Here is a 25,648-nt window from a genome sequence, read left to right as displayed (position 1 = left end):
TGATGGGCACAGTGAGGCTGCAATTGATAGATTTTTTTTCAGAATTTTTCAGTTTGTTTGTGCCCCCCCAAAAGATTTTAAGCACCAGCCGCCACTGCGCTGCACCAAATTGCATGGTCCTGAAGTACCATGCGATTTGATGCCTTTACAATCTGCGCTTGGGGTTGCCATTACTAATGCACCTGGTCGCACCTCGACTTGATTAACATGAAAAGACAATGAAACTTTCGAGATGAAATGAGGCACAGAATGAAGAGTCGCCCGATCAGGCAATGGCATTGCAAGAGCAACGTGTTCACCTCCAGTGCAGGAAACACGCATGGCACCTTTCTTTGTGAACCGACACTGCGGGGGAGATTTACGAAAACTGATGCATACAGAATCTGGCGAAGCTGTGCATTGTAACCAATCAGCTTCCAGTTTTTATTGACCAAGCTAAATTGAACAAGCAGAAGTCAGAAGCTGATTGGTTACTATGCACTTATTTGAAAACGTGTGTTGACACGAAATGCATCAGGGATGACCTCATTGTTGCCATCGTTTTTCTGATATGCGCTGTATTCCTTACCGATATGTAAGTGCAAATTTTTTATGAAATTTTGATTGATTTTTACGGTGTCACACTATGGCGTCCCCCCTTCTCTTTTTTACATTCATGTGGGATCTGTAAACACGGATGTTTATCTCCTGCAATTCCTGAGTGAGAGGTTCTGCAGTCTGGTTCCATGTTCCAGGAATTTCGCTTCACATCCATCCACCCATATTCCCATCCTGCAGAGACTTCATACCTAGTGTTCAAACACTTATCAAGCCCGATCGACTCTGGAAAAGTAATTTTCACAGAGTCCATTCATTCTGGTAAGCCTGCATCTATACCGGTGGTGGGATTTCTTTCTTTATTTGGAATTCTAACTCCATTCACATTCGCTTCATCACTGAAAGTTATTGTTTTAAATCACTCAATTCCGGTTTGAGTTGATTGGTCTTTGGACTATATGATATTCACTCATCACGTGGCACCATTTGGACTTTATGGCCCAGATTCACGTAGATCAGCGGATCTATAGATCCGCTCGTTCTACGTGAATTAAGATCCGCTCCCGCAAGTTTAGGAGGCAAGTGGCTAATTCACAAACCACTTACCTCCAAACTTGCGACGGCGGATCCTAAATCCCCCAGCGGAATTCAAATTCCGCGGCTAGGGGAGTGTCATATTTAAATCAGGCGCGCTCCCGCGCCGATTTAAATACGCATGCGTCGTCCGGGGAATTTCCCGGCGTGCATTGCTCCCACTGACGTCAATAGGACGTCAGTGGTTGCGACGTGATCTAGACTTGCGACGCGCGTGTTCGTGAATCGGCGTACGCAAACGACGTAGGAAATTTCAAAATCGACGCGGGAACGACGGCCATACTTAACAATACTTACCCCTGCTTTTAGCAGGGGTAAGTATACGACGGGTACCGCGCTACGGAAACGACGTAAGAACACCGCGTCGGGTCCGCGTACGGTCGTGAATTTCGCGTATCTCGCTGATTTACATATTATTCAGTGTAAATCAGCGGGAACGCCCCCGGCGCCATTTTTAATTCAAAAAAAAGATCCGACAGTGTAACACAGTGTGACACTGTCGGATCTCAGCCCTATCTATGCGTAACTGGTTCTATGAATCAGGCGCATAGATAGGACCTGAAAAAAGCTGAGATACGATGGTGTATCTGAGATACACCGTCGTATCTGCTTCGTGAATCTGGGCCCATATGTATATTGTTCGACGTATTTTTTCCTTTTCATGTGCATTTTTCATTTATTTTGTTTATGCAAAAACAATTTTTCTGACTTCATTGTCACATTTATTTTGATTGTATCAGAGCGCTGCACTCCTTTGTCTACTATGCACTTATTCCCTGTGTACCAGTTGTAGTAAACCTCCCCCTGTGTGTCTTCTGTAAGACAAATCTTGAACACACAATCACATCTCATCACCAAAAAAGGAATGATAAGGATTCAAACCACCAGCATCTACCTTTATGTAAGATCTCAGTTTTGTGCCCTCCATAGTAAATCCTTCTCACAGTCACAGCCCATACAAAGGCGAGTAGAAAGCAGCGAATGTGACATTCCTGAACTTTCTCTGCAGGTGAATATGTGAGATGACAGTGATGGAATGTTTGGGTGAAAATACCCTGCACTGACAGCTGTGTGCACAGAGGGGGCAGCACTGATTCTGGATGGGAAGATGGCTCTCTGATTGACACTCATACCCAGCACATGGCTGCAGTTATGAGCTGTCAGTAATAAGACTTCTTTATGGGCTCCTCCAATGACAGCCTCCTTGGACAGGGCATTACAGTGTTGATCTATTTTTGAATAGTCCATAAAGAGCAGCAGGAGGCGATAGCCGGGTGTTTACCTTCTAATATAACCTTGCTTTCCCTGGCTGACCTGAGTTTGAACCAGCGATTAGCACTGCATCATAAGTTTAAGAACTTCCTAGTGCTCCTTATTCCTCCCAGGACCCTGAACGTAAATACAATCTGAGGCTGGGGTGAACTGCAGGCCAGCCACTCATTTTATAAGATAGGAAAGTGTTTGATGTTCAGCATTACTCCATACTGTACAGCAATCAGCAGAGCCAGGCACCCAGCTAGGTGCAAGACACCCCAATACACACTGACCTCTGAGAACAGCATGTGGGCACCCCCACCCACACCATTCCAAAGCATGCCATTCTTTTCACATGTGTGTGTGTGTTATTTTATGCAGAATAGGATATTATGTGACTCTTTATGAGTTGTCACTGAAACCTCATATCTTCTTTATTGTGCTAATGCAATTTCAGAGGTTGTTTTCGATCTGCAGCTCTATTAACCCCTTCATGCCAACTTCTGGCAGCCCCTTTTTAGTGGGCTTCGGGTCCCATTCACACCAGAAGCAGTGCAATGTCGTGAGATGCGTTTTTTACTGCACTCCATCCTCACAGACAGTCCAAAATCCAGGTTATCCTATGGTAGGGTGACCAGACATCCCCAGTTTCAGGGGACAGTCCCCTGATTCAGGACACTGTCCCCGGACCAAGCCTGTCCCTGGTTTTGTCCCCAGACTGGATTTAATAGGGGGCAGGGGCAATTTCAAAGACAATGGGCCAGATTCTCAAAGAGATACGACGGTGTATCTCCTGATACTCCGTCGTATCTCTGAGTTAGGCCGGTCGTATCTATGCGACTGATTCATAGAATCAGTTACACATAGATATGCCTAAGATCCGACAGGTGTAACTGTGTTACACCGTCGGATCTTAACTGCAATTTAAAAATGGCCGCTGGGGGCGTTCTCCCTGATTTACGCCGAGAATATGTAAATCAGCGAGATACGCCAATTCACGAACGTACGCGGGCCCGAAGCAGTGTTTTTACGACATTTACGCAAGGGTTTTCCCGGCGCATAGTTGCCCCTGCTTCTATGAGGCGCAGCCAATGTTAAGTATGGCCGTCGTTCCCGCGACTAAATTTGAATTTTTTACGTCGTTTGCGAATACGGATGGACGTCATTTACGTAAGCGTCGAAATCAATGATGTCATTGCGACGTCATTTGGAAGAAAAGCCCGCTGGGAAAATTTCCAGATGGCGCATGCGCTATTCAATCGGCGCAGAATAAATAAATGATTGGCTGCTAATCGAGTGAAAATTTACCAACAAGCTGGTTCATGAGAAGCCGAGTAATAGATCAAGTTCTCATGAACAGGCACAGCCATGCATTGATCAAATTTCAACTGATTCCTGCTAATTTGGCTGAAAATCTGGACCATATTGTTGGGATCCTTCAAGAGCCTGGAGTGGCCAACATCAGCCAATAGAAGACTTTAGCTGGCTGTCAGCTGATTTGGTGTCACAGGAGAGCACAGGTAAGTGCACTCCTATGACCCACAAGAGTTCCCTCTTCTCCCACACTTCAAAGACATGCTGATAGGTTCAATGGCTCCTGTCTAAAGGGGCCCTAGTATGTCTACAGGGGAAAAGGTATTTGATCCCCTGCTGATTGTGTACGTTTGCAAACTGACAAAGAAATGATCGGTCTATAATTTTAATGGTAGGTTTATTTTAATAGCGAGAGACATAATAACAGCAAAAAATATCCAAAACAAAAACGCATTTCAAAAAAGTTATAAATTGATTTGGATTTTAATGAGTGAAATAAGTATTTGGTCCCCTAGCAATCAGCAAGATTTCTGTCTCCAGGTGTCTTCTATACAGGCAACGAGCTGAGATTAGGAGCACTCTCTTAGGCCGGGTTCACACTGGTCCGACAAACACTCCGACATTGGGAGCTCATGTCACATGACGTGTGAAAGTCAATGTTTTCCTATGAGAACCGTCTTAACTGGTCCAAGTCGGTCCGACTTTGAAAATGCTCCCTGTACTACTTTGGTCCGACTTTGATCCTACTTCAGCCCATTGAATATCCTTGAAGTCGGATCAAAGTAGGATCCTTGTCCTAACCATCCGACTTTTGACATCCATGTGATTACAGCAGCAGTAAAATAACTTTATCTCACTCTGGGATTGTTTTGATTGGTCAAAGAACAAGTCAGACTATCAAAGTCAGATCAAAGTAGTAACCTGTTCATGAAAGTCGGATGTAGGACCGATGTCGCAGAGCAAAGTAGGATGAAAGTCGTACTACTGTAGTGTAGTATAGTGTGAACCCAGCCTTAAAGGGAGTGCTCCTAATTTCAGCTTGTTACCTGTACAAAAGACACCTGTCCACAGAAGCAATCAATCAATCAGATTCCAATCTCTCCACCATGGCCAGGACCAAAGAGCTGTCCAAGGATGTCAGGGACAAGATTGTAGACCTACACAAGGCTGGAATGGGATACAAGACCATCGCCAAACAGCTTGGTGAGAGGGTGACAATAGTTGGTGTGATTATTCGCAAATGGAATAAACACAAAAAAACTGTCAATCTCCTTCGGTCTGGGGCTCCATGCAAGATCTCACCTCGTGGTGTTTCAATGATCATAAGAATGGGGAGGCATCAGCCCAGAACTACACAGGAGAATCTTGTCAATGATCTCAAGGCAGCTGGGACCATAGTCACCAAGAAAACAATTGGTAACACTAAGCCGTGAAGGACTGAAATCCTGCAGCGCCCACAAGGTCCCCCTGCTCAAGAAATGTACAGGCCAGTCTGAAGTTTGCTAATGAACATCTGAATGATTCAGAGTAAGGATGAGCTCCGGCGTGTTCGCATAGAACACGTGCAGAGCCCGCCAGGAAGTCGGCACCCGCGCTGCGCTAATCACAGCCAGACAGACATTTCCCGATCTCTGCAGCCGAGCATCGGACATTGTCTGCCTTGCTGTGATTAGCGCTGCATGGGTGCCGACTTCCTGGCGGGCTCTGCACGTGTTCTATACGAACACGCCGGAGCTCACTGGGTGAAAGTGTTGTGGTCAGATGAGACCAAAATGAGACCAAAATCAAACTCTTTGGCAATAACTCAACATGCCATAGGAATGCTGCCTTTGACCCCAAAAACACCATCCCCACCGTCAAACATGGAGGTGGAAACATTATGTTTCCAAGCTGACCCATTGTGGCCAACTGATCTAAGGGAAAATGGAACTGGCCATGTTGTATATATTTGGCTGGGAACTATTGTTCCCCTCCAAAACGGCCAGCTTTAGAGGTATTTAGGTGTGCCCCCACCTTCTGTCCCAATAGACATAAATGTTTACTCACCTGATCCAAGTGTGCACTTTTATGTGCCAGTCTGTAAATGCAAAAGGAAATCTTTAGGTCATCAAAGTGTGTCTTTATATATGATCACCCGATGTCTAGGCTGGATATAAGGGCCCACAATGACCGCCAGCAATGGCACCTCTGTATGTTCTACCACAACCACCATGGATTCTTCTGCCTATGTCAGTTATAAAGCCTTGTGCCTCCTATACTCATAGGAGACATCACTGCACTGTAGTGGATCCCCCAATATAATACATTTTATAAACAAACCCAAATGTTTATAAATAATGGCCTATGTATTGCAGTGTTTATAAATAATGATCTACGTATTCCAATGTTTATAAATAATGATCTACGTATTCCAATGTTTATAAATAATGATCTACGTATTCCAATGTTTATAAATAATGACTCATGTATTCCAATTTGTATTACAATGAAGGGTATATTCCAGTTTTTTTGGAATTAAAAATAAACTTCAAATGATGAGATTAATGTAGCACCTCAGTGCACAGAAAATTACAAGAAGGACAATGGATTTCTGGCAGGGCCAACAAGTATTTTTTTCTGTTTTTGCATAAACTGTACATAGTTTAACCGCTTGGGATCCGCATTATGGAGCGCGGCTCTCAAGTGCCGAGTGGACGTCTTTAGACGTCCTATTGTTGTCATTCCCTGGGGGCGCGCAGCGGGGAAACAACGTGCCCGGCGCGTCGCTCGGGAGCCGATGCGAGTGCCTGGCGGCCGTGATGTCCGCCAGACACCCGCGATCGTCGGTGACAGCAGGGACGTGGAGCTCTGTGCCATTGGCTGCTGCTGCTGTCAATCAAATCCAAGGATGTGGGGGCGGGGCTGAGTCATACACTCATCTATGGACATGCCCGCAAGGAAACCCCCTCGGGAGAGAGCTTTCTAGAGGGGGTTATCTAATGCAGGGAGGAGCCGCCGTGGGACCCCAGACGACAATCGGGGCTACTCTGTGCAAAACAAAGTGCACAATGGAGTATATATGACATGTTTGTTATTTAAAAAGAAAAAAAAATAACCTTTAATATCACTTTAAGGGTCCACTTACATTTGTGCGGTGCATTAGTGCACATTCGTTATGCATGTTCATGTTTTGCATGTTTTTTGTATTAAAGCCAGTGCTTCTGACACAATAAAGCATCCAAATAAATCACCAAATGTTTTTTCTGAAAACACTATGGTCCATTGCCATGCATTGCAACACATGTACATTCCCTTAGAGCTTTTTTTACATGGGCACAGAGGCCCCTACAGCATATGTTTATGCACCCAGCAGTGACAGATGTTACCCACAGTTGCTGCCAGGAGCTGTTAAAACGTGAACTAGGACCACAGCTTTTTTGGCCATACTTCTCCTGTAGGTCACAGGTGTGCAGAACTAAAGCCTGCTGTTGGCTGACACCACAGAGTCGGTCCAGGGTCTGCAGGCATCCCGACAATAATGTTGGTATCCACCCAGATGCATGACCAGCAGCTGGCTCAGCCACTCAGTGTGCTACTGAGAGCCTGAGGACCCCAGAAGAGGTTGATCAGGGCCAATCTGTGCAAAACGAACTGCACAGTGGAGGTAAGTAGGACATCTTTGTTATTTAAAAAAAAAAAAAAAAAAAATCAAAGCTTTACTATTACTTTAAGGGCTTAGTCACCCCACTTGCATTGGGATGGGCATACACTACAATGTAGTGTATGCATTACTTTTTTTTTTCAGCACATTGGAGTGCGACGTACATCCCAATACAAAGAACTTAATGTGCAATTTCAATAAGTTTCTTTCTTTTTTTTTTTAAAGTGTATTTTGTGCTTGTACTCGAGAGAGGAGCCGGACTGCAGGAGTTGGGAGTAGGCAGGCCTCCCCCAGAGGCAATTTGCCACCTTTCTCCATGCCCCGGGTGGCAATGGCGGGTGTGTGAGGGGGTCCTCCCACACAGCCTGCCCTACCTGCTCCGCTTAGAAGCCCAACGGGGCAGAGGGACTCCCTATAAGGGAGTGAGAGGATCTAGCCCGCTCAACCAGCCCCGTTAGTCCTTCGCCTCTCTTTTTTTAGAGACCGCGTGGTCAAAGTGCGTGCATGTTAACCCAATTTCGAGTGCGTGTAAGTGTGGTGGTTTTTGTGGGAGGGGGGTGGGCGTACTAAGTGCAGGCTTACCTCGCATAGCACACCCACCGGGAGCCGGGCTGAGACCACCAAACTCAATTCACATGTAGCCGAGACCGGGATCCGAACCCCTAGCTGCAGAGGTGAATAGCTTGTCAGCGCAGTGCCAATCGCGTTGAGCCACCGCAGCTCCCTTTTCAATAAGTTTCTAACAAAAAAAAAATGAAAATAATAAAATATACCATGATTGGTACACACCAGCAACCGTACATTCAGCCCACGTTCACATCAGGGGAATTTGGCAAGCCATTTGACATTGCCGGCAATAGCACCGTCCTAATTGCTGCGACGCCGGCTTTGCGGCGCCGCACCAATTCCCAAAAGTGGGTTCCTGCACTACTTTTGGTGACTTCGGAGGCAAAGAGACATCTGTGCAGGAACATGCACAGATGTCTCTGAAATCGCTCCTGAATTTGGACTGACATGCGGGTTTGAAATTGTGCGAGTTCAACTGAACGCACACTATATCAAACCCGCAGTCAGTGTGAACCTGGGATTAGTGTGTGCATCATCACAACGTATTGTGGTGCGGTGCACTACCAGAAAAGGGGCAGGTATGTTTTCAAATAGGCTGCCTAATACAGTCACACATTAAACAGGAGCTCCAGGCTTTTTCAGAATCAGCAGCTGCAAATACTGTAGCCGATGACTTTTAATATAAGGACACTTACCTGTCTAGGGATCCTGTGATGTCCTCACCCAGGCTGATTCTTCAATCTCCTGTAGAGATGAGCTCCGGCGTGTTCACACACTCCACGTGCAGAGCCCGCCAGGAAGTCAGCACCACGCTGAGCAAATCACAGGTAGTGAGACATTGCCCGATCTCTGCAGCCGAGCATCAGGACAATGTCTGCCTGTCTGTGATTAGCGCAGCGCGGTGCCGACTTCCTGGCAGGCTTTGCACATGGACTGTGCAAACATGCTGGAGCTCATCCCTAATCTCCAGTAAGGCTGGATTAACACCTAGGCATTTTAAGTGCTTTTTGCAGATTTGCACTACAGAACGTATTCCATAGGAAACCATGGTAAATTGACTGCAGTGCAAATCTGCAAAAAGCACTAAAAATGCATAGGTGTGAATCCAGCCTCAGGGAAGCAGGAGTTAAAGCCTTGCGGCTTCATAGCCTATTTCCCACTGCACATGCGCAAGTCATGCTGCGCCTTGTGAATGGTCCCATAGTCTTCTGGGACCGGTAGAGTTGCCACCTCATCCCTTTAAAACAGAACACATATGAATTACACAGGTTCTGAGGCTAATTTAATGCAAATAAGGCACTGAGTGAGTTTAATTACCTCCTTAATCAGCCACAGAACCTGTGTAATTAATATGTGTTCTGTTTTAAAGGGATGAGTTGGCAACCCTAGACTGGTGATATGTCCTAGAACAGTGTTTCTCAATTCCAGTCCTCAAGGCACACCAACAGGTCATGTTTTCAGGATTTCCCTCAGATGAAACGGCTGTGGTAATTACTAAGGCAGTGCAACTGATCAAATCACCTGTGCAAAATAATGGAAAGCCTGAAAACATGACCTGTTGGTGCACCTTGAGGACTGGAATTGAGAAACACTGCGGGGAAAGATGAGGGGGAGAAAACTTCTGGCTCAGTTCGCTGCAGCAATCTAAGCTGGAAGTGGGAGCGGGTAAACTGCCCCCCAAAAGTGCTAAATGAGGCGGGTGGCAAACAAGCAGAACTACCCCTTTTGAGCCCTTTCACACGTACGGACAGTATGTCTGTATTTCATCCATCCGTTTTTGGATGAAATACAGACATACATGTATCCCTATGGGATAGCGGGTGTCAGCGGATGAATATCCTCTGACACCCGATCTCATCCGTCCCTGCTATGGTCCGATTCTACAGGCGGAGGAAAATCCTATTTTTCCATCTGTCTGCAGAGTGGATCGGGTGAACACAGACAGACGGTCCGTGTTCATCCGATCCCAACATAGGGGAGAGTGGAGATCTGACAGGGCGGTCCCTGCACAGTCTGCAGGGACCGCCCTGTCATCTGTCGGCTCAGCGGGGATCAACGGAGCGATCCCCTCTGAGCAAGTGGATAAGAAATGTACGGATTCTCATGTACGTGGGAAAGGGCCCATAGGGTGTAGCTCTGTGTTAAGGTGGGAAAATAGTGCATGCTTTAACCACTTAAGGACCGCCTCCTGCACATATATATGTTGGCAGAATGGCACGGCTTGGCACAAGCACCTGTCTTTAAGTGCCCAGTCGCGGGCGCCCGCAACCCGGTCCGAAGCTCCGTGACCGCGGGACCCGCGGACCCGATCGCCGCCGGAGTCCCGCGATCCCAAGAACGGGGAGAGCTGTATGTAAACACACCTTCCCCGTTCTTCACTGTGCCGCTGTCATTGATCGTCTGTTCCCTGATATAGGGAAAGGCGATCAATGACGTCGCACGTCCAGCCCCGCCCCCTACAGTTAGAAACACATATGAGGTCAGACTTAACCCCTTCAGCGCCCCCTAGTGGTTAACTCCCAAACTGCAATTGTCATTTTCACAGTAAACAATGCATTTTTATAGCATTTTTTGCTGTGAAAATGACAATGGTCCCAAAAATGTGTCAAAATTTTCTGATGTATCTGCCATAATGTCGCAGTCACGAAAAATATCGCTGATCGCCGCCATTACTAGTAAAAAAAAATAATAAAAATGCAATAAATCTATCCCCTATTTTGTAAACGCTCTAAATTTTGCGCAAACCAATCGATAAACGCTTATTGCGATTTGTTTTTTTACCAAAAATATGTACAAGAATACAAGAATACTAAACTGAGGAAAAAAAATTTTTTTTTATATCTTTTTTGGGGATATTTATTATAGCAAAAGGTAAAAAATATAGATTTTTTTTTTCCAAAATTGTCGCTCTATTTTTGTTTATAGCGCAAAAAATTAAAACCGCAGAGGTGATCAAATACCACTGAAAGTAAGCTCTATTTGTGGGGAAAAAAGGACGCCAAATTTGTTTGGGAGCCACGTCGCACGACCGCGCAATTGTCAGTTAAAGCGACGCGGTGCCGAATCGCAAAAACTGGCCAGGTCCTTTACCTGCGTAAGTGGTTAAAGCCCCTCCCTGGTTACGGGGTGAACCTAGACTTGCGTCAATGCATGCAACGTGTGCTGCTGGGGTATAGCTTGCGTTCACTTAAAGTGGAGGTTCAACTGGAAAACATTAGATTGATGCTCATTTTGTCTAGGGGAATCGGGTAGTTTTTTTTAAATCGAAGCCGTACTTACCGTTTTAGAGATACATCTTCTCCGCCGCTTCTGGGTATGGGCTGCGGGACTGGGCGTTCCTTCTTGATTGACAGGCTTCCGACGGTCGCATCTATCGCGTCACGATTTTCCGAAAGTAGCCGAACGTCGGTGCGCAGGCGCCGTGTAGAGCCGCACCGACGTTCGGCTTCTTTCGGCTACTCGTGACGCGATAGATGCGACCGTCGGAAGCCTGTCAATCAAGAAGGAACGCCCAGACCCGAAGACCATACCCGGAAGCGACAGAGAAGATCGCTCTCTAAAACGGTAAGTACTGCTTCGTTTTTAAAAAAACTAGCCGATTCCCCTTCACAAAATGAGCATCAATCTAATGTTAAATTTTTTTTTAGGGTGAACTCCCGCTTTAAAGCTGCCCATATATTATACAATTTTCTTTAGATTTACCTCCATCTATGTAGTGCAAGCGCCCGTCTGATTGCATACACATTGAAAGGGTTTAGTTTTGACCCAAAATCTAAAGGAAAATTGTACAATGTGTAGCCAGATTTACACATAGCTGTAAATGGGACTTTAAGGACTAGTAAGCTGCAATATATTGCCATGTTTGTCGCTGGGATGGGAACAGTGAATAGCACACACCCTTCTCTTCAATGGCCCATTGACTTGCAGAGCTCAGGGCACAAATTAACACCTTTTCAAAGGCAGAGGCAGCCGATTGTCTGAAGCTCTCTGGAGGTGGTCAGGGGACCCAAATGGTTAAAGATTTTTTTTTTTTTTGGTAGTCCTGGTGGGAGGAGGAGTCCTGTTGATGCGACAATTAAAGATGAACTTTGGGTGAACTAATTTATTTGAGCAAGGTAAGAGGAGGAAAAAAAAAAAGGGGGCAGACCTGTAGAAGGTATATAAAAGCAGAGGGCTGGGGGGGTGACAGTATAGACTGGGGAGCAGGTATAGATCATTGTACACTATGGAGCTATATACCCTGGTCACTAGCGCTCTGTGCACGCTGCTGCTGCCACTTCTGCTGCTCATAACTGCGACCAAACTCTGGGAGCTGTACTGTATCAGTCGCAGGGACACGAGCTGTCAGTGGCCGCTGCCGCCGGGCACGATGGGGTTACCCTTCTTCGGAGAGACTCTACAAATGGTCCTGCAGGTATGTACTATGAGATGCGACACACCTGTGCCGACCCACAAATCATTCCCCTTGTCTAATCGTGTTACTCCTTGTATTGCAGAGGCGCAAATTCCTCCAGCTGAAGCGCAGAAAGTACGGACACATCTACAAGACGCATCTGTTCGGAACCCCCACTATCCGCGTATTGGGCGCAGAGAACGTGCGCCACATTCTCCTGGGGGAGCACAAGCTGGTGTCGGTGCAATGGCCGGCGTCTGTCCGCACCATCCTGGGCTCTGGATGTCTGTCCAACCTGCATGACAGCCAGCACAAGAACATGAAGAAGGTGAGTGCCAATGGATCGCCCGATCTAATGCCCGATAAACATCGGTCCTTTCTGCCAGATCATGCGTTTCTCTTATTGATGAGCGCGTTATGCTGCGTTTTTTAGTGAAAATATATATATATATATATATATATATATATATATATTTCTCTGTTTTGGCTTCATTTGCAGTCATTTAAAGTCGGATCCTGACCAAGTTATCTCAATTATACAATTCATGCTGCGATAATGAGCATTTCTATCGATCGGATCTTATGTTTTTGCATCTCTTGAGCTCTGATCACAGTTGGTTACTTTGGGATTTGACCAACTTGTTGCACATCATATACCACACCGTGTTTTATAAATCCGTTTAACTGATCAGATCTTTAGGGATCCCTTTTGTATGATCCTTATATTTAAATGATCCATTTGCAATATTGGGATTCGATCAATGTTGTTTTTTTATTTATGTGCTTTGTGCAGCTTAAATTACTACTTTTTAATGAGATCTTTAGAAATCCCTGTTGACACCTTCTTGTATGCGCAGTATTGGGGTCTGATCAGTACTGGATTTCTAGATTCTGGCCAACCTAAAGCCCATCCATCCATCCATTGTTCAGCTCCTATTTTAGGCACATATATTGCAGTACTGGGGTGTGATCAAAGTTGGGTTTCTCAGGTCCTGACCATCACTTTTTATATAGCCTTAAACTTCCAGACCTCCTGGATCTCTTTTATATGGTTCTTGTAGGTTTTTTTTATGGTTCATGTATGTATGTATGTATGTATGTATAAATTTTTTGTATATGGTCCTTGTATTTGGATAATCCATCTGCAGTATTGAAAACCTGATCAGGTCCGACCAACCTGTTGCCGATCCCTTTTTTATGTTGATCAGATCTTATTTCAGGGATCTATTTTGCAGATACATTTTTAGTTTCTTCATCACTTTTTATGTATTAAACGATCAGATCTTTAGGGATCACTTTTTTTTGAATGGACCTTGTGTTTGGATGATCGATTTGTAGTTTTGGGAACCTGATCAATCTGTTGTAGTTCGGATCTGAGTTCGGGATTATAGTTTTCATATCTTGCAACATTAGTCTGATCAAAGCTTTTTGGATTTTCAGGTCTGATGCAGATCACTTTGGGGATCACTTTAGGATTCCTGGTGCATTAATAATGTGTTTTTAGATCAGATCTTATTTCAGGGATGTATTCTATTTTCAGTATCTGTGAAGGGATACATTGGGTTGCTCATCTGTATTGTGATCAGTTTATTTAATTTTTTCTCACGGATGTATTGGAACTAGAAGGTTGTGTGTGTGTGTGGTGTGTTTTTTTTTTTTTGCATCCGATCAAGTTTTTTGTTTCTTGGATTCTGGCCAGCCATCATTGTGTGTTCTGATCACAAATCTTATTCCAAGACTGATCTGTTTGCATTATTTCAGTGAAGAATAGTTGTTTCGCAGGTCTGATCAAAGTTGGTTTCTTAGATTCTGGATGTGTCCCCCAATCAGATCTTATATTTTGTAGGAATAGCCGGGTTGCTGATTACCTGTTGCAGATCTCTATGGTGGCTTTTGTGTATGCAGCTAGATCAGATGACCCCACTCCTCCAGATCTATGGAGGATCTTGTGTATCCAGCTAGATCAGATGACCCCATTCTCCCATCTCTATGGTGGCTCTTGTGTATCCAGCTAGCTCAGATGACCCCACTCCTCCATCTCTATGGTGGCTCTTGTGTGTCCAGCTATAGATCAGATGATGACCCCACTCCTCCAGCTCTATGGTGGCTCTTGTGTATCCAGCTAGATCAGATGATGACCCCACTCCTCCATCTCTATGGTGGATCCAGCTAGATCAGATGACCCCACTTCTCCATCTCTATGGTGGATCGTGTGCTCCAGCTAGATCAGATGACCCCATTCCTCCATCTCTATGGTGGATCTTGTGTATCCAGCTAGATCAGATGATGACCCCATTCCTCCATCTCTATGGTGGATCTTGTAGATCAGATGATGACCCCACTCCTCCAGCTCTATGGGTGGTTCAGATTAATTCATTAAAGTATTAGATTTGTTTGTGGTGGAAGGGCAGGGGGTTTAATCCCTTCCCTGCTGAGTGTCTTCCAGGGGGGGTTAACTCATTTACCCACACCTATTAATGAAGGGATTACCTTTTCACCTCTTTATTAATGCAATCCTATTACCATGCGTTAACCCCTTGCAGGCTGACTCAGTGTCTCTTCTCCCCATCAGGTGATCATGCAAGCTTTCTCCCGGGAGGCTCTGGAGAACTATGTGCCGGTCATGGAGGAGGAGATGAAGAGCGCCATAGACGTGTGGCTGCAGAGCGGCTCCTGCGTGTTGGTTTACCCGGCTGTGAAACGGCTGATGTTCCGCATCGCTATGAGGCTGCTGCTGGGATTCGAACCCGCCCAGATGGACCCGACACACGAGCAGCCGCTGGTGGAGGCCTTCGAGGAAATGATCCGCAATCTCTTCTCGCTGCCGATTGATGTGCCATTTAGCGGCCTCTACAGGGTAAGTGTGGGAACTGCAGCGCACTGAAAGTTCAATTGTCGGCAACTTCAAAAAATGACATCTATAGTAGTAGTTGTACTTTGTGTTTTTTTATTTTTTTGTAGTGTTATTACATGAACATCTATTTTTACTTTCAATGGGTGACCATGATTGGTCTGCATTAAAAACTTCACAGCAGCATTGGCACCCTGTAGACTTTAAATAAAAATTGGTTCTAAATTTAAAGCCCAACTCCAGATACAGCAACAGGCCCCCCCCCCCCCAGTTAAAATGGACTGCTATAAGTAGTCCACTTTAATGTTAGTTTGTCACAACCCCTGTAACAGTCAGTTTTGCTGATCTGCATGTAACTATATAGGCAAAAAAATAATAATTGGAGATGATCTATGCTGACAATTTTACGCAGTGGTTGATTACACGTTGTACATTCACATTAGTCCCTGCCCTCAAGGAGTTTACAATCTAAGGTCCCGATCTTACAAGCATACATGCACATACTAGGGCCAATTTAGATCAGATCAGCCTACTAGCGAGTCTTTGGAGTGTGGGAGGGGATTGGATTACCCAAGCACAGGGATAAACGAGTCCTAACCCTAACTATGGCCCCTATTAAATACTTTCCTGTATTAGTTGCATACCAAATCATTGTACTAAAAGTGACAACAGCTCCCCTAGGGGTACTTGTACCTGGGCTCTATACAGTGCCTGAAAACCTATTTATTTCTGCTCTAGAACAATAATGTCTTGGTACCATCTGGTGGCCTAACTATTCATTATATCCATTTTTTTTCTTGTAGGGATTGCGGGCTCGAGATATTATCCATGCCAAGATAGAGGAAAACATAAAGGAAAAGCTGAGAAGAGTGCCGGAGAGCTCATGTAAAGATGCACTGCAGCTGCTCATAGATCACAGCCGCAAGAACGGACAACCAGTGGACCTGCAGGTAACTTGAATGACCTTTTTTGTTTTTCCATAAAACATGTCCATGCAGCTTTTGTTGCTGGACTCCTATGCTGACCATTTTTTTTTTTCAACTTCAATATGCTAATATAAGGTTTTCTGTTACTTTAGGCACTGAAAGAATCTGCCACAGAACTCTTATTTGGGGGGCATGGGACCACTGCCAGTGCAGCTACATCCCTGATCACATTCCTTGCCCTTCATAAAGGGGTTGTACAGAAAGTCCGACAAGAACTTGAATCTAAGGTAAACTGGCTTTTTGAGGAATTTGGGTCTGGAAGTTAAGCGTAGAGCTGTAAATACATTTTTTACACTTAAGTTTACCATACGTGTTTAGTAACTTGCCTTTATGTTCAGTTGGCATAATTTCTTGCATAAATGGGTGGGGTACCTAATGTTCATTGAATATGTAGAAAAGTCAAAATGTTATGCACCAATCTCATGGGACCATTATGTAGTGTAGTGCTTCTTCTAAATATTTTAGAGAAGCAGGGAACTAAACATTGCCACCAATTTATTTTTAAACTGTTCTATCTGATGGGATACAGCACTTTTCACTGCCTTGGTGAAGAGACTTATTGGAAGCCTTTACTGGCTTAATCCGTAGTGGCACAAGCTGCAATTGCAGAATGCGTAAATTATTGCAACCTGTAGAAACCAATCCTATTTTAAGATTATTGCCTGCATTTAATAAGCTTGGTTTGGGATATGTTGCCCCAATACTTATGTATTTAAATTATTTTTTTCCATTTTAGGGTCTCCTATCCAATAAACCCGAAGAAAGGAAGGACCTAAGCATTGAGATTCTGCAACAGCTTACATACACTGGGTGTGTCTTAAAGGAAACCCTCAGACTCAGCCCACCAGTTCCTGGAGGATTTCGGGTTGCTCGAAAGACTTTTGTCCTAAATGTAAGTATGCGAATTACATCATTGTGGAAAAAAATAGATTTTTTTTTTTTTTTTAGAATAAAACTTGATTAAGGTGGCTAAAACCGATCTCAATCTTCCATTTGGTTGTCCTGAGGACAGCAGTGCCCTAGGCAAGAGCCCAGCCTAGTTTGTATGATTTTTCCCTAAATGATCTGTTGAAAGGGGGAAAATTGCTTTACACATTTACTGCAGCTAATTGTACAGGGACGATGTTGGCTTTGTTTTTTTTTATTGTACGCTCTCCACATTTTGGAGGGTGCAGGACACTTTGATCTAATAGTAGTGAGTTCACAAGGTCCTTTACAGCAGTGCTTAGGACTTGCAGGCAATTTCATGCTTGTCATCTGCCTCCTGGTGACCCTAATTGGAGACCTTTTTTTACTGTTTTATAGCATCCTGTTGGACAGGCCAGTGCTGCTTGTCACACCTATGTAGTGTCATTTACCTGCACTGACTCCGGTTTTATACTCAAGCATTGTTTCTTCTTTTTTTTTTTTCAGGGCTTTCAAATTCCAAAGGGCTGGAATGTCATCTACAGCATCGCTGACACTCATGATGTCGCAGAGACCTTCCCAAATAAAGATGAATTTGATCCTGACAGATTTTTAACTCCCTTTCCTGAGGACTCCTCCAGATTCAATTTCATTCCATTTGGAGGAGGTGTACGAAGCTGTGTGGGCAAAGAATTCGCTAAAATTCTCCTGAAGATCTTCATAGTTGAACTGTGTCGCAACTGCGATTGGGAGCTCCTAAATGGGGCACCAACCATGAAGACTGGGCCAATTGTTTATCCTTCGGACAATCTTCCCACAATATTCAAACCTTTCAGCAGCACTTGTTAAAATTACAAAATTGTTATATATGTAAAAAAATCTATTCTATAGCATCTTAAATGTATATAAAGCTTTTTATAACTTGCTTATTTTATATTTAATTTGTACAGTAACTTAGTTATTTATATTCCCCCAGACTTAAGCACTCAATGTGGGTTAAAACCCATAATTTTATTTTCTGTAGATATGTTTAATGGTATTAAATGCCCTAATGAATGTACTAGTGGGCAGGCTTGTAACTCTGTACATGTGTTTGTATATATGAATTTCATGTGTCAAAATAAAGATATACAGGTTCTCCATAAAGTATGCAGTACTTGTGTATGTTGTACAAGTAACTTCTGTATGATCTTTTAATGCTTGAGATTTGGTAGAGTTTTACAAAACTTTTTTTTTTCATACTTTTAAGGACTGGTTTACTTTTTCTTGATGAGCGCTATCTTGAAAATACTCAATTCCCCAGCCACATATGAAATGAGAAAATGCTTGATCGTGTAAAAAAAAAAAGGCAAAACACCTTAATCACTGATGCTCATGAAGATCTATGGCCAATGTACATGTATTTTATAGCATACGTGTTACACCCCCTCCCCCTGAAAACACAGTGTGTGACATAATATGTCTTGAAGGTTTGTGGCCATAAAATACAAGTCTGTATTAAAAATTGACACACATTACAATCTACTTTTTAAACTTTATTGGCAGTTATTTTAATAGGACCTAGCTGAATGTATATAATGGCCAGTTCACACCAGACGCAGTTCCGTGTGCTTTCTTTTTTCCCTGCACTAAATGCATGTACCGTGTTTTCCATGTATTCCAACGGCTCTAGTTCACACCATGCAGTCAGTTTCTGGTGCAGAAACTGACCGCATGGTGTGAACTAAAGCCATGGGGAAAACACTGCATGCATTTTGTGCAGAAAAAAGCGCACGGAACTGCGTCTGGTGTGAACTAGCACTAAATGAGGATTGTTTTGCATAAGTCTAAAGCTAGCCATAAAAATGTTACACTAACCTTTTAAATTTACTAGCTATTCCTATTACTTCCACTTTACTTATCTTCATACCCTGTACCCTATCAGTCTATACAAGCATGGTTGGCCAAACTTGGGTGACCTCACCAGATATACGTTATCCAATGGCTAAATTATTTTTCTTGCTCTTAGACACACATTTCAACCTCTGCACACTAGATCCTAATTAGAAACGATCCACTGGTTTATCAATGTTTTGGAAAACAAAGTATTTACACATAGAAGTAGAGCTATAATTCTACCTCCACTGGTTTTCTTTACCTACCTGCACACCTTTTAAGTAGGTCAAGGTGGTTTTGTCCAGTTTTCCATGGTGTTGGGGTTAGCACCTATGTCTGGGTTTTACTGTTAACGGACGCCCCCTTTCACAGAGGTGTGTAGGTACAACAGGTTTTGACTTTTTCGCTATTAAAATAAGTGAATTTTTGTCTGCTTCGGAGAGTTTAAATCACTTCTGTTCTGGGAACCTCTTTCCACAGGTGCCCAGTGCTAGTTGTATCTGAATGAACATATAGCTGGTTTGAATGGTATCCTATTGCCTACCTGTAGTTTATGTATAACAAGGAATCGCACATGGACTGCCATATGGTCGAGCAAGGTTTTATAAAAATTAAGGAGTACCTGTGGGCTTGACTTCCCCCTTTATCAGCCTGTGGGTGGAACAAGAGCAAATCAATCTTTCCCCATGCGCATGAATAGATAAATAGACTGCCAGCCATAGCCATATGCACAGGGTGTACCTGGGCACACCCCAATCACCCCGTGTGGTGCAGATTCCCCCTGTTTAGATTATTATTATTATTTTTTTTTACCAAAGCTCCAAAAAAAAATTTGAAAACGCAAAAACTGATACCATGCACTGCTCTGGCAATGTGTGTGTGTGTGTATATATATATATACTGCCAGCTATTGTATTCAGGAAGCTATGATGCCTGAATACTCAGTGATGGCATCTGCTAGAATGCAGTCACTGTTCCACAAAGACTTTCCTAGCTCAGTTGATATTTTTTTTATTTTTTATAATTTTGTAGTGTAATTTGGTGCTTGCACACATTTTGACTAATTTAGCAGGAATTTGCCCAAGATTCAAGCCATCTATGGTCAGTGTTTGTACATTTCTGCCCAAGAACCATAACAGTATTGGGGTTGATGGCATCAGTTTGAGATGTCGACAAATTTAAACGAAAATCTGACCTGTAATGGACCTTCTGTTGGCCTACTTCAAGCAGGTTTTGCATTCTGATATGCTGCGTACACACGATCGGTCCATCCGATGAGAATGGTCTGATGGACCGTTTTCATCGGTTAACCAATGAAGCTGACTGCACAACATCGGTTAAAAAAAACGATTGTGTCAGAACGCGGTGACGTAAAACACAACGACGTGCTGAAAAAATGAAGTTCAATGCTTCCAAGCATGCGTCGACTTGATTCTGAGCATGCATGGATTTTTAACCGATGGTCGTGCCTACTAATGATCGTTGGCTTTTTTTAAACCAATGGTTATAGAACCGATGGCGCCAACACACGATCGGTTTTGACCGATGAAAATGGTCCATCAGACCATTCTCATTGGTTTAACCGATCGTGTGTACGCGGCAATAGACTTGTATGGGAACAAAAAACCTGTCCAATACAAACAAAAACCAATTGACTAACATCTCCCACATTTCTGTTTTCTTTCCTGGAGAACTTTAAACCTCCATACCCATTGTTAATACACATATTTGACAGTATATTCTTTTCATTAAAGTGGTTGTAAAGGAAAAAAACATTTTCCTTTAAAATAACAAACCTGTTATACTTACCTCCACTGTGCAGTTCGTTTTGCACAGAGTGGCCCCGATCCACGTCTTCTGGGGTCCCTCGGCGGCTGTCTCTGGTCCTCCCCGCAAGTACTGACCACAGTCGTGCGAGAGCTCGCATGGTGGTGAGTAATTGCGGGTGCGCTCCCGTAATACAGCGAGCGGCCATAGCTGCTCACTGTATCACTCGGCCTTGGCGCGCCGCGTCACTGGATGTGATTGACAGAAGTGCCAGCCAATGGCTGCGCTGCTCTCAATCCATCCGCTCTAGCCAATCAGCGGCCAGGCTGAGCGGCGAAGAGGATCTCGGGACCGCACGGGACTTTCGAAGGGTCAGGTAAGAAAAATGGGGGCTCGGGGGGGGGGGGGGGCGGCAACATCAGATGTTTTTTCACCTTAATACATAGATTGCATTAAGGTGACATTTTTTTTCATTTACAACTCCTTTAAGTTGGATAGATGTAGAGAGAGAGAGAGTCTCCATATTACTTATACCAGTGTTTCTCAACTTAAGGCACCCAAACAGGTCATGTTTTCAGGATTTCCCTCAGATGAAACAGCTGTGGTAATTACTAAGGCAGTGAAACTGATCAAGTCACCTGTGCAAAATAATGGAAAGCCTGAAAACATGACCTGTTGGGGTGCTTGGAGGTGAGAAACACTGACTTATACTAAACTAGCATTGCCCTGAAGCCTCCTGGGATGTATGATGTAGGTATCTCAGGAGGCTTCAGAAGGGGGGTATTTGACATTCTTGTGTAGGTGAGAAAATCCAGGGGAGCAGGCTGGGTCCTATAGAAGAAGTATATTTTCAGTATTAATTTCTTTTAAAGGAGAGGCGTAAAATGAATGAACTAAAGTAGTTAGAGTGAAAGCTAACATTTTTTTTTCCTCCATACTATCCTAAATGTAGAAAAAAAGATCTGAGAAATAACATGGAGTTTTCCATTGCTTACTTCTCATTCTACAAATACTAGTTGTCTGGGTGTCATACTGACCCTCTTGCTCATTACTATGAGTCACTAGCCAAGTAAAAGTATGTAGACAAGACTTCCTGACTTTCCTATACATATACTTGCTCTGGGAAAGTGATTAGGAAACAAACTAAGCCAAGAAACTAGCATTTTCAAAAGTAGATCAAAACACTTTTTACCTTTTGTTCATCTTTTGTTGCATCTCAGTGCTACTGATTTCCTCCAGCCTCTTTGCAGCTACTTCCTGTCTACATACATGTGCTCTAGAGGCAGCTGCACATCATTGCTCAGAGTGGGCTTCCTTGTGGTGACATGAGCATTGACACGACAGCATATAGTTAGAACTAGAAGCAAAAGGTTCTTGTGGGTGTGGACCTAGATGCAGTTTGCTTTGTGAATTTTTCGGGTTATGAAATATATTGGTTGGCGTTATATAAATCCTGTATAATAATAATATACAGGGCCGCTGATAGGGGGGGGACCACCAGTCCTTCTGTAGGGGGCCTGGTCACACAGGGGGGCCGGAAAATCAGGAGGAATCGGTGTGGTTGGGCGGAGGGGCAATTACAGAAATATGCCCTGTGCAGCTCTCTGCAGCAGCTGAAGGACAGTTTCTCTCCCTCCTACCAGCTGCTGTAGGGAGAGACACAGGGCATCGTTCCTGTAATTACTTCCCCCGCACCAATTCCCCTCCCTGTTCTGCCTACTTCTGACCCCCCTCCCCAGGTGTGTCCCCCCGCCACTGTACCAGGACCTTCCTCCTTACGTAGCACTGCCAGTTTCCCTGTCCTGTATAAAAATGAATTGTAAAAAAAACTTTTTTTTAACATTGTAATAAATTATTTAAAAAAGTTGTAAAATAAAATTATTTAAAAAATGTAGACATTTAAAAAAAAATTATACATTAACCACTTCCATACTATGCACTTACGCACCCTCCCACCCAAGCCAATTTTCAGCTTTTAGCACTGTCGCAATTTGAATGACAATTGCGCGGTTGTGCTACACTGTACCCAAATGAATTTGTTTATCATTTTGTTCCCACAAATAGAGCTTTCTTTTGGTGGTATTTGATCACCTCTGAGATTGTTATTTTTTGCGCAACAACTAAAATAACACCGATTTTTTTTTAAAAAATTACGTTTTTATTTTTTTTCTGTTATTTTTTGTAAGTAAGTAAGTTTTCTTCTTCAATTATGGGCACTGATATGGCGGCACTGGTGGGCACCGATGAGGTGGCACTGATAGGCACTGATGAGGTGGCACTGATGGGCACCGCTGGTATTCTGCACTGATGGGCACTCATAGGCGACATTGATGGGCACTCATAGGCGGCACTGATGGACACTCATAGGCGCACTGGGCACTCTTTGGCGGCACTGATGGCACTGGGCATAGATGGGCACTAAGAGGTGGCACTGATGGACACTGGGTGGCACTGATGGACACTGGGTGACACTGAGGGGTGGTACTGATGGCATTGCTGGGCACAGTCAGTGCCCATTTGTGGGCACTGATTGGCATTGATTGCATTAAAAAAAAATTTTTTTATATCTATTTGTGCTCTATTGAGCACTGGGGGGCACTCCCTGGTGGTCCAGTGTGGGGATCCGAAGGGGGGGCTGCGCTGATAAACAATCAGCGTGAACCCCCTGTCAGGAGACCCGCCGATCGGCTCTCCTCTACTTGCGTCTGTCAGACGCGAGTGAGGAAGAGCCGGTCAACGGCTCTTCCTGTTTACATCGTGATCAGCCGTGATTGGACACTGCTGATCACGTGGTAAAGAGCCTCCGCCAGAGGCTCTTTCCCGAGATCGGAGATGCAGGGTGTCATCACCGATCGCCGCGCTGCGAGCCCCCACAGGCGCACGCCGGCATGAAATCCTGCAGGACGTCAATAGACGTCCAGTCAGGATTTCACAACCACTTCCCGGACGTCAATCTCCTATTGACCGGGCGGGAAGTGGTTAAAATTTTTTTTTTTAAAAAGGGCTAATTTACACAGGTTCTCTGTTATGTTTGTGTTTGTGATAATAATTTTAGTGTATTTTTAGTGGAAATATTGTTTTGCTATATTGGAGGTGGTGACATGTAGTGTGTACTGAGCCCCATAATTTCTAACAGCGGCCCTGATAATATAATTCGATTCTTCCAGACAACTGGAGATTGACGACTGCAGGATATAAAAAAATATAAAGCAACACGTGCTGGTTACAATACAGAGTTTTAGGGGCAAGTTTAACGACAATAATTGAAAGGAAAGTTGGATTTCAGATTTCAATATTAAAATATGAACCAATGGAATTACTGCTCAAAAACTTTCTAAACTTTTGTTTCAAAGGGCAACCTACAAAGCCCCGATTCTGTGCCCTTAACGGCAAACCACGGATAAACATGACTCTTGTGTATATGAACTCTCTACATAAAATATCGATGTGTGTTAATGTAACTGTCAACAATCAATGGCGTAGGATCTTTGTAATAAATTGAGTTTAGATAATCCCCAGTGCCTTCTACATTGTACACAAATATGCTTTTCATTAAATTTCTCAAACACTGTTTACCCAAGCCATGTTTCTACATAATCCTGAAATAACAGTTTAACAGAAATGCATTAAGTAAAATAATTCAAGGAATGAAAATCAAGACTTATCTCTAGGCACATGGCTGACATGACTGATAAAATGGCCTTGTTTTGACCTGTTGAACCTTTGGTAACCTTCGTAAAAGCTTAGCCCTGTCACTCTTTCTATCTGTATAGGCACATCTCCCAGTGAAGGCTAGACATTAACCTCACTACTTCAACTTGCTTGTGTCACGCTTTTCAGCACACCCTCCTCTTTTTTTTTTTGGATTGAACTGCACTGTATGCAGTGCCCATTACATGTCATTTTTCTTGTGCAGTTCTCTCTTGTGTGTAGATAACTTTTTTTTTTTGCAAATTCTTTATTTAACGTGTCCAACAATCACAGATCAATAAAATGCAAAGACGACGTACATTTATATAGTGGTACAATATCATCCCATAATCAGTAGAAAAATACATAAAAAGTGCATAAACCACAAAGTGCAAAGATGGTCAGTCGGTAGTATCCCATAAAAACATCCCCATCTACTCCAGAGCACACTGAATGGTATAAGTGCAATAGTCTTTGGGGCAGATTCAGAAAGATCGGCGTAATTTTCGCCAACGTAACTTAGAGAGGCGAGTACCGTATTCAGAAAGAACTTGCGCCCTAAGTTACGGCGGCGTAGCGTAAATGGGCCGGCGTAAGCCCGCGTAATTCAAATTATCAAGGCAGTGGGCGTGTTGTATTACAATGAGCCGTGATCCCATGTAAATGAGTGGCCGATTGAACGGCGCATGCTCAGAATCACGTCGAAAATACTCCCTAAGATACATCGGCTCAATGCTTTGTCGACGTGAACGTAACCTACGCCCATCCTCATTCAAGTACGACTTACGCAAACGATGTAAAATACGACGCTATTCCGACGTTTCCGCCGTCCATACCTTAACATTGCTTTATGAGGGGTAAACTTACGCCGGACATACGCCTTATGTAAACGGCGTAGCTAAATCCGACGGGTGCAAGTACGTTTCTGAATCAGCGTATCTTGCTCATTTGCAGATTCGACGTGTAAATCAACGGAAGCGTCCCTAGCGGCCAGCGTAAATATGCACCTAAGATACGACGGCGTAAGAGACTTACGTCAGTCGTATCTTGACAAATTCTGGCGTATCTGATTCTTTGAATCAGGCGCATAGATGCGACGCCTCACATTCGGACTTACAACGGCGTATCTGGAGATACGCCGTCGTAAATCCTTTGTGAATCTGGCCCTTTCTTTTTATATTGTGTTAGAGGGGTAAATATAAAAAAAGTACAAAGCTGAAGGAGGGTAGATGGAGGAAGGGGGTGAAAGGGGAGGAGAGAGGGGATGGTAAGGT

At 43.9% G+C, this 25,648-nt stretch overlaps 1 protein-coding gene across 1 annotated transcript; it reads left to right on the top strand.

The window, feature by feature from the left end:
* Positions 1 to 12,037: 12,037 nt before the first annotated feature.
* Positions 12,038 to 18,191, top strand: LOC120946939 (cytochrome P450 26A1). The gene is made up of 7 exons (XM_040361786.1): positions 12,038 to 12,320; positions 12,403 to 12,627; positions 14,872 to 15,156; positions 15,954 to 16,100; positions 16,229 to 16,363; positions 16,873 to 17,028; positions 17,550 to 18,191. The coding sequence occupies exons 1-7, from the start codon at positions 12,132 to 12,134 to the stop codon at positions 17,889 to 17,891; spliced, it is 1,479 nt and encodes a 492-aa protein (XP_040217720.1). The 5' UTR covers positions 12,038 to 12,131; the 3' UTR covers positions 17,892 to 18,191.
* Positions 18,192 to 25,648: the final 7,457 nt, after the last annotated feature.

This window comes from Rana temporaria, chromosome 8, assembly GCF_905171775.1.
Source record: "Rana temporaria chromosome 8, aRanTem1.1, whole genome shotgun sequence".
Taxonomy (NCBI): domain Eukaryota; kingdom Metazoa; phylum Chordata; class Amphibia; order Anura; family Ranidae; genus Rana; species Rana temporaria.
Note: the sequence above shows the minus strand (reverse complement) of the source record. Positions and strands in the feature narration are given on the sequence as shown.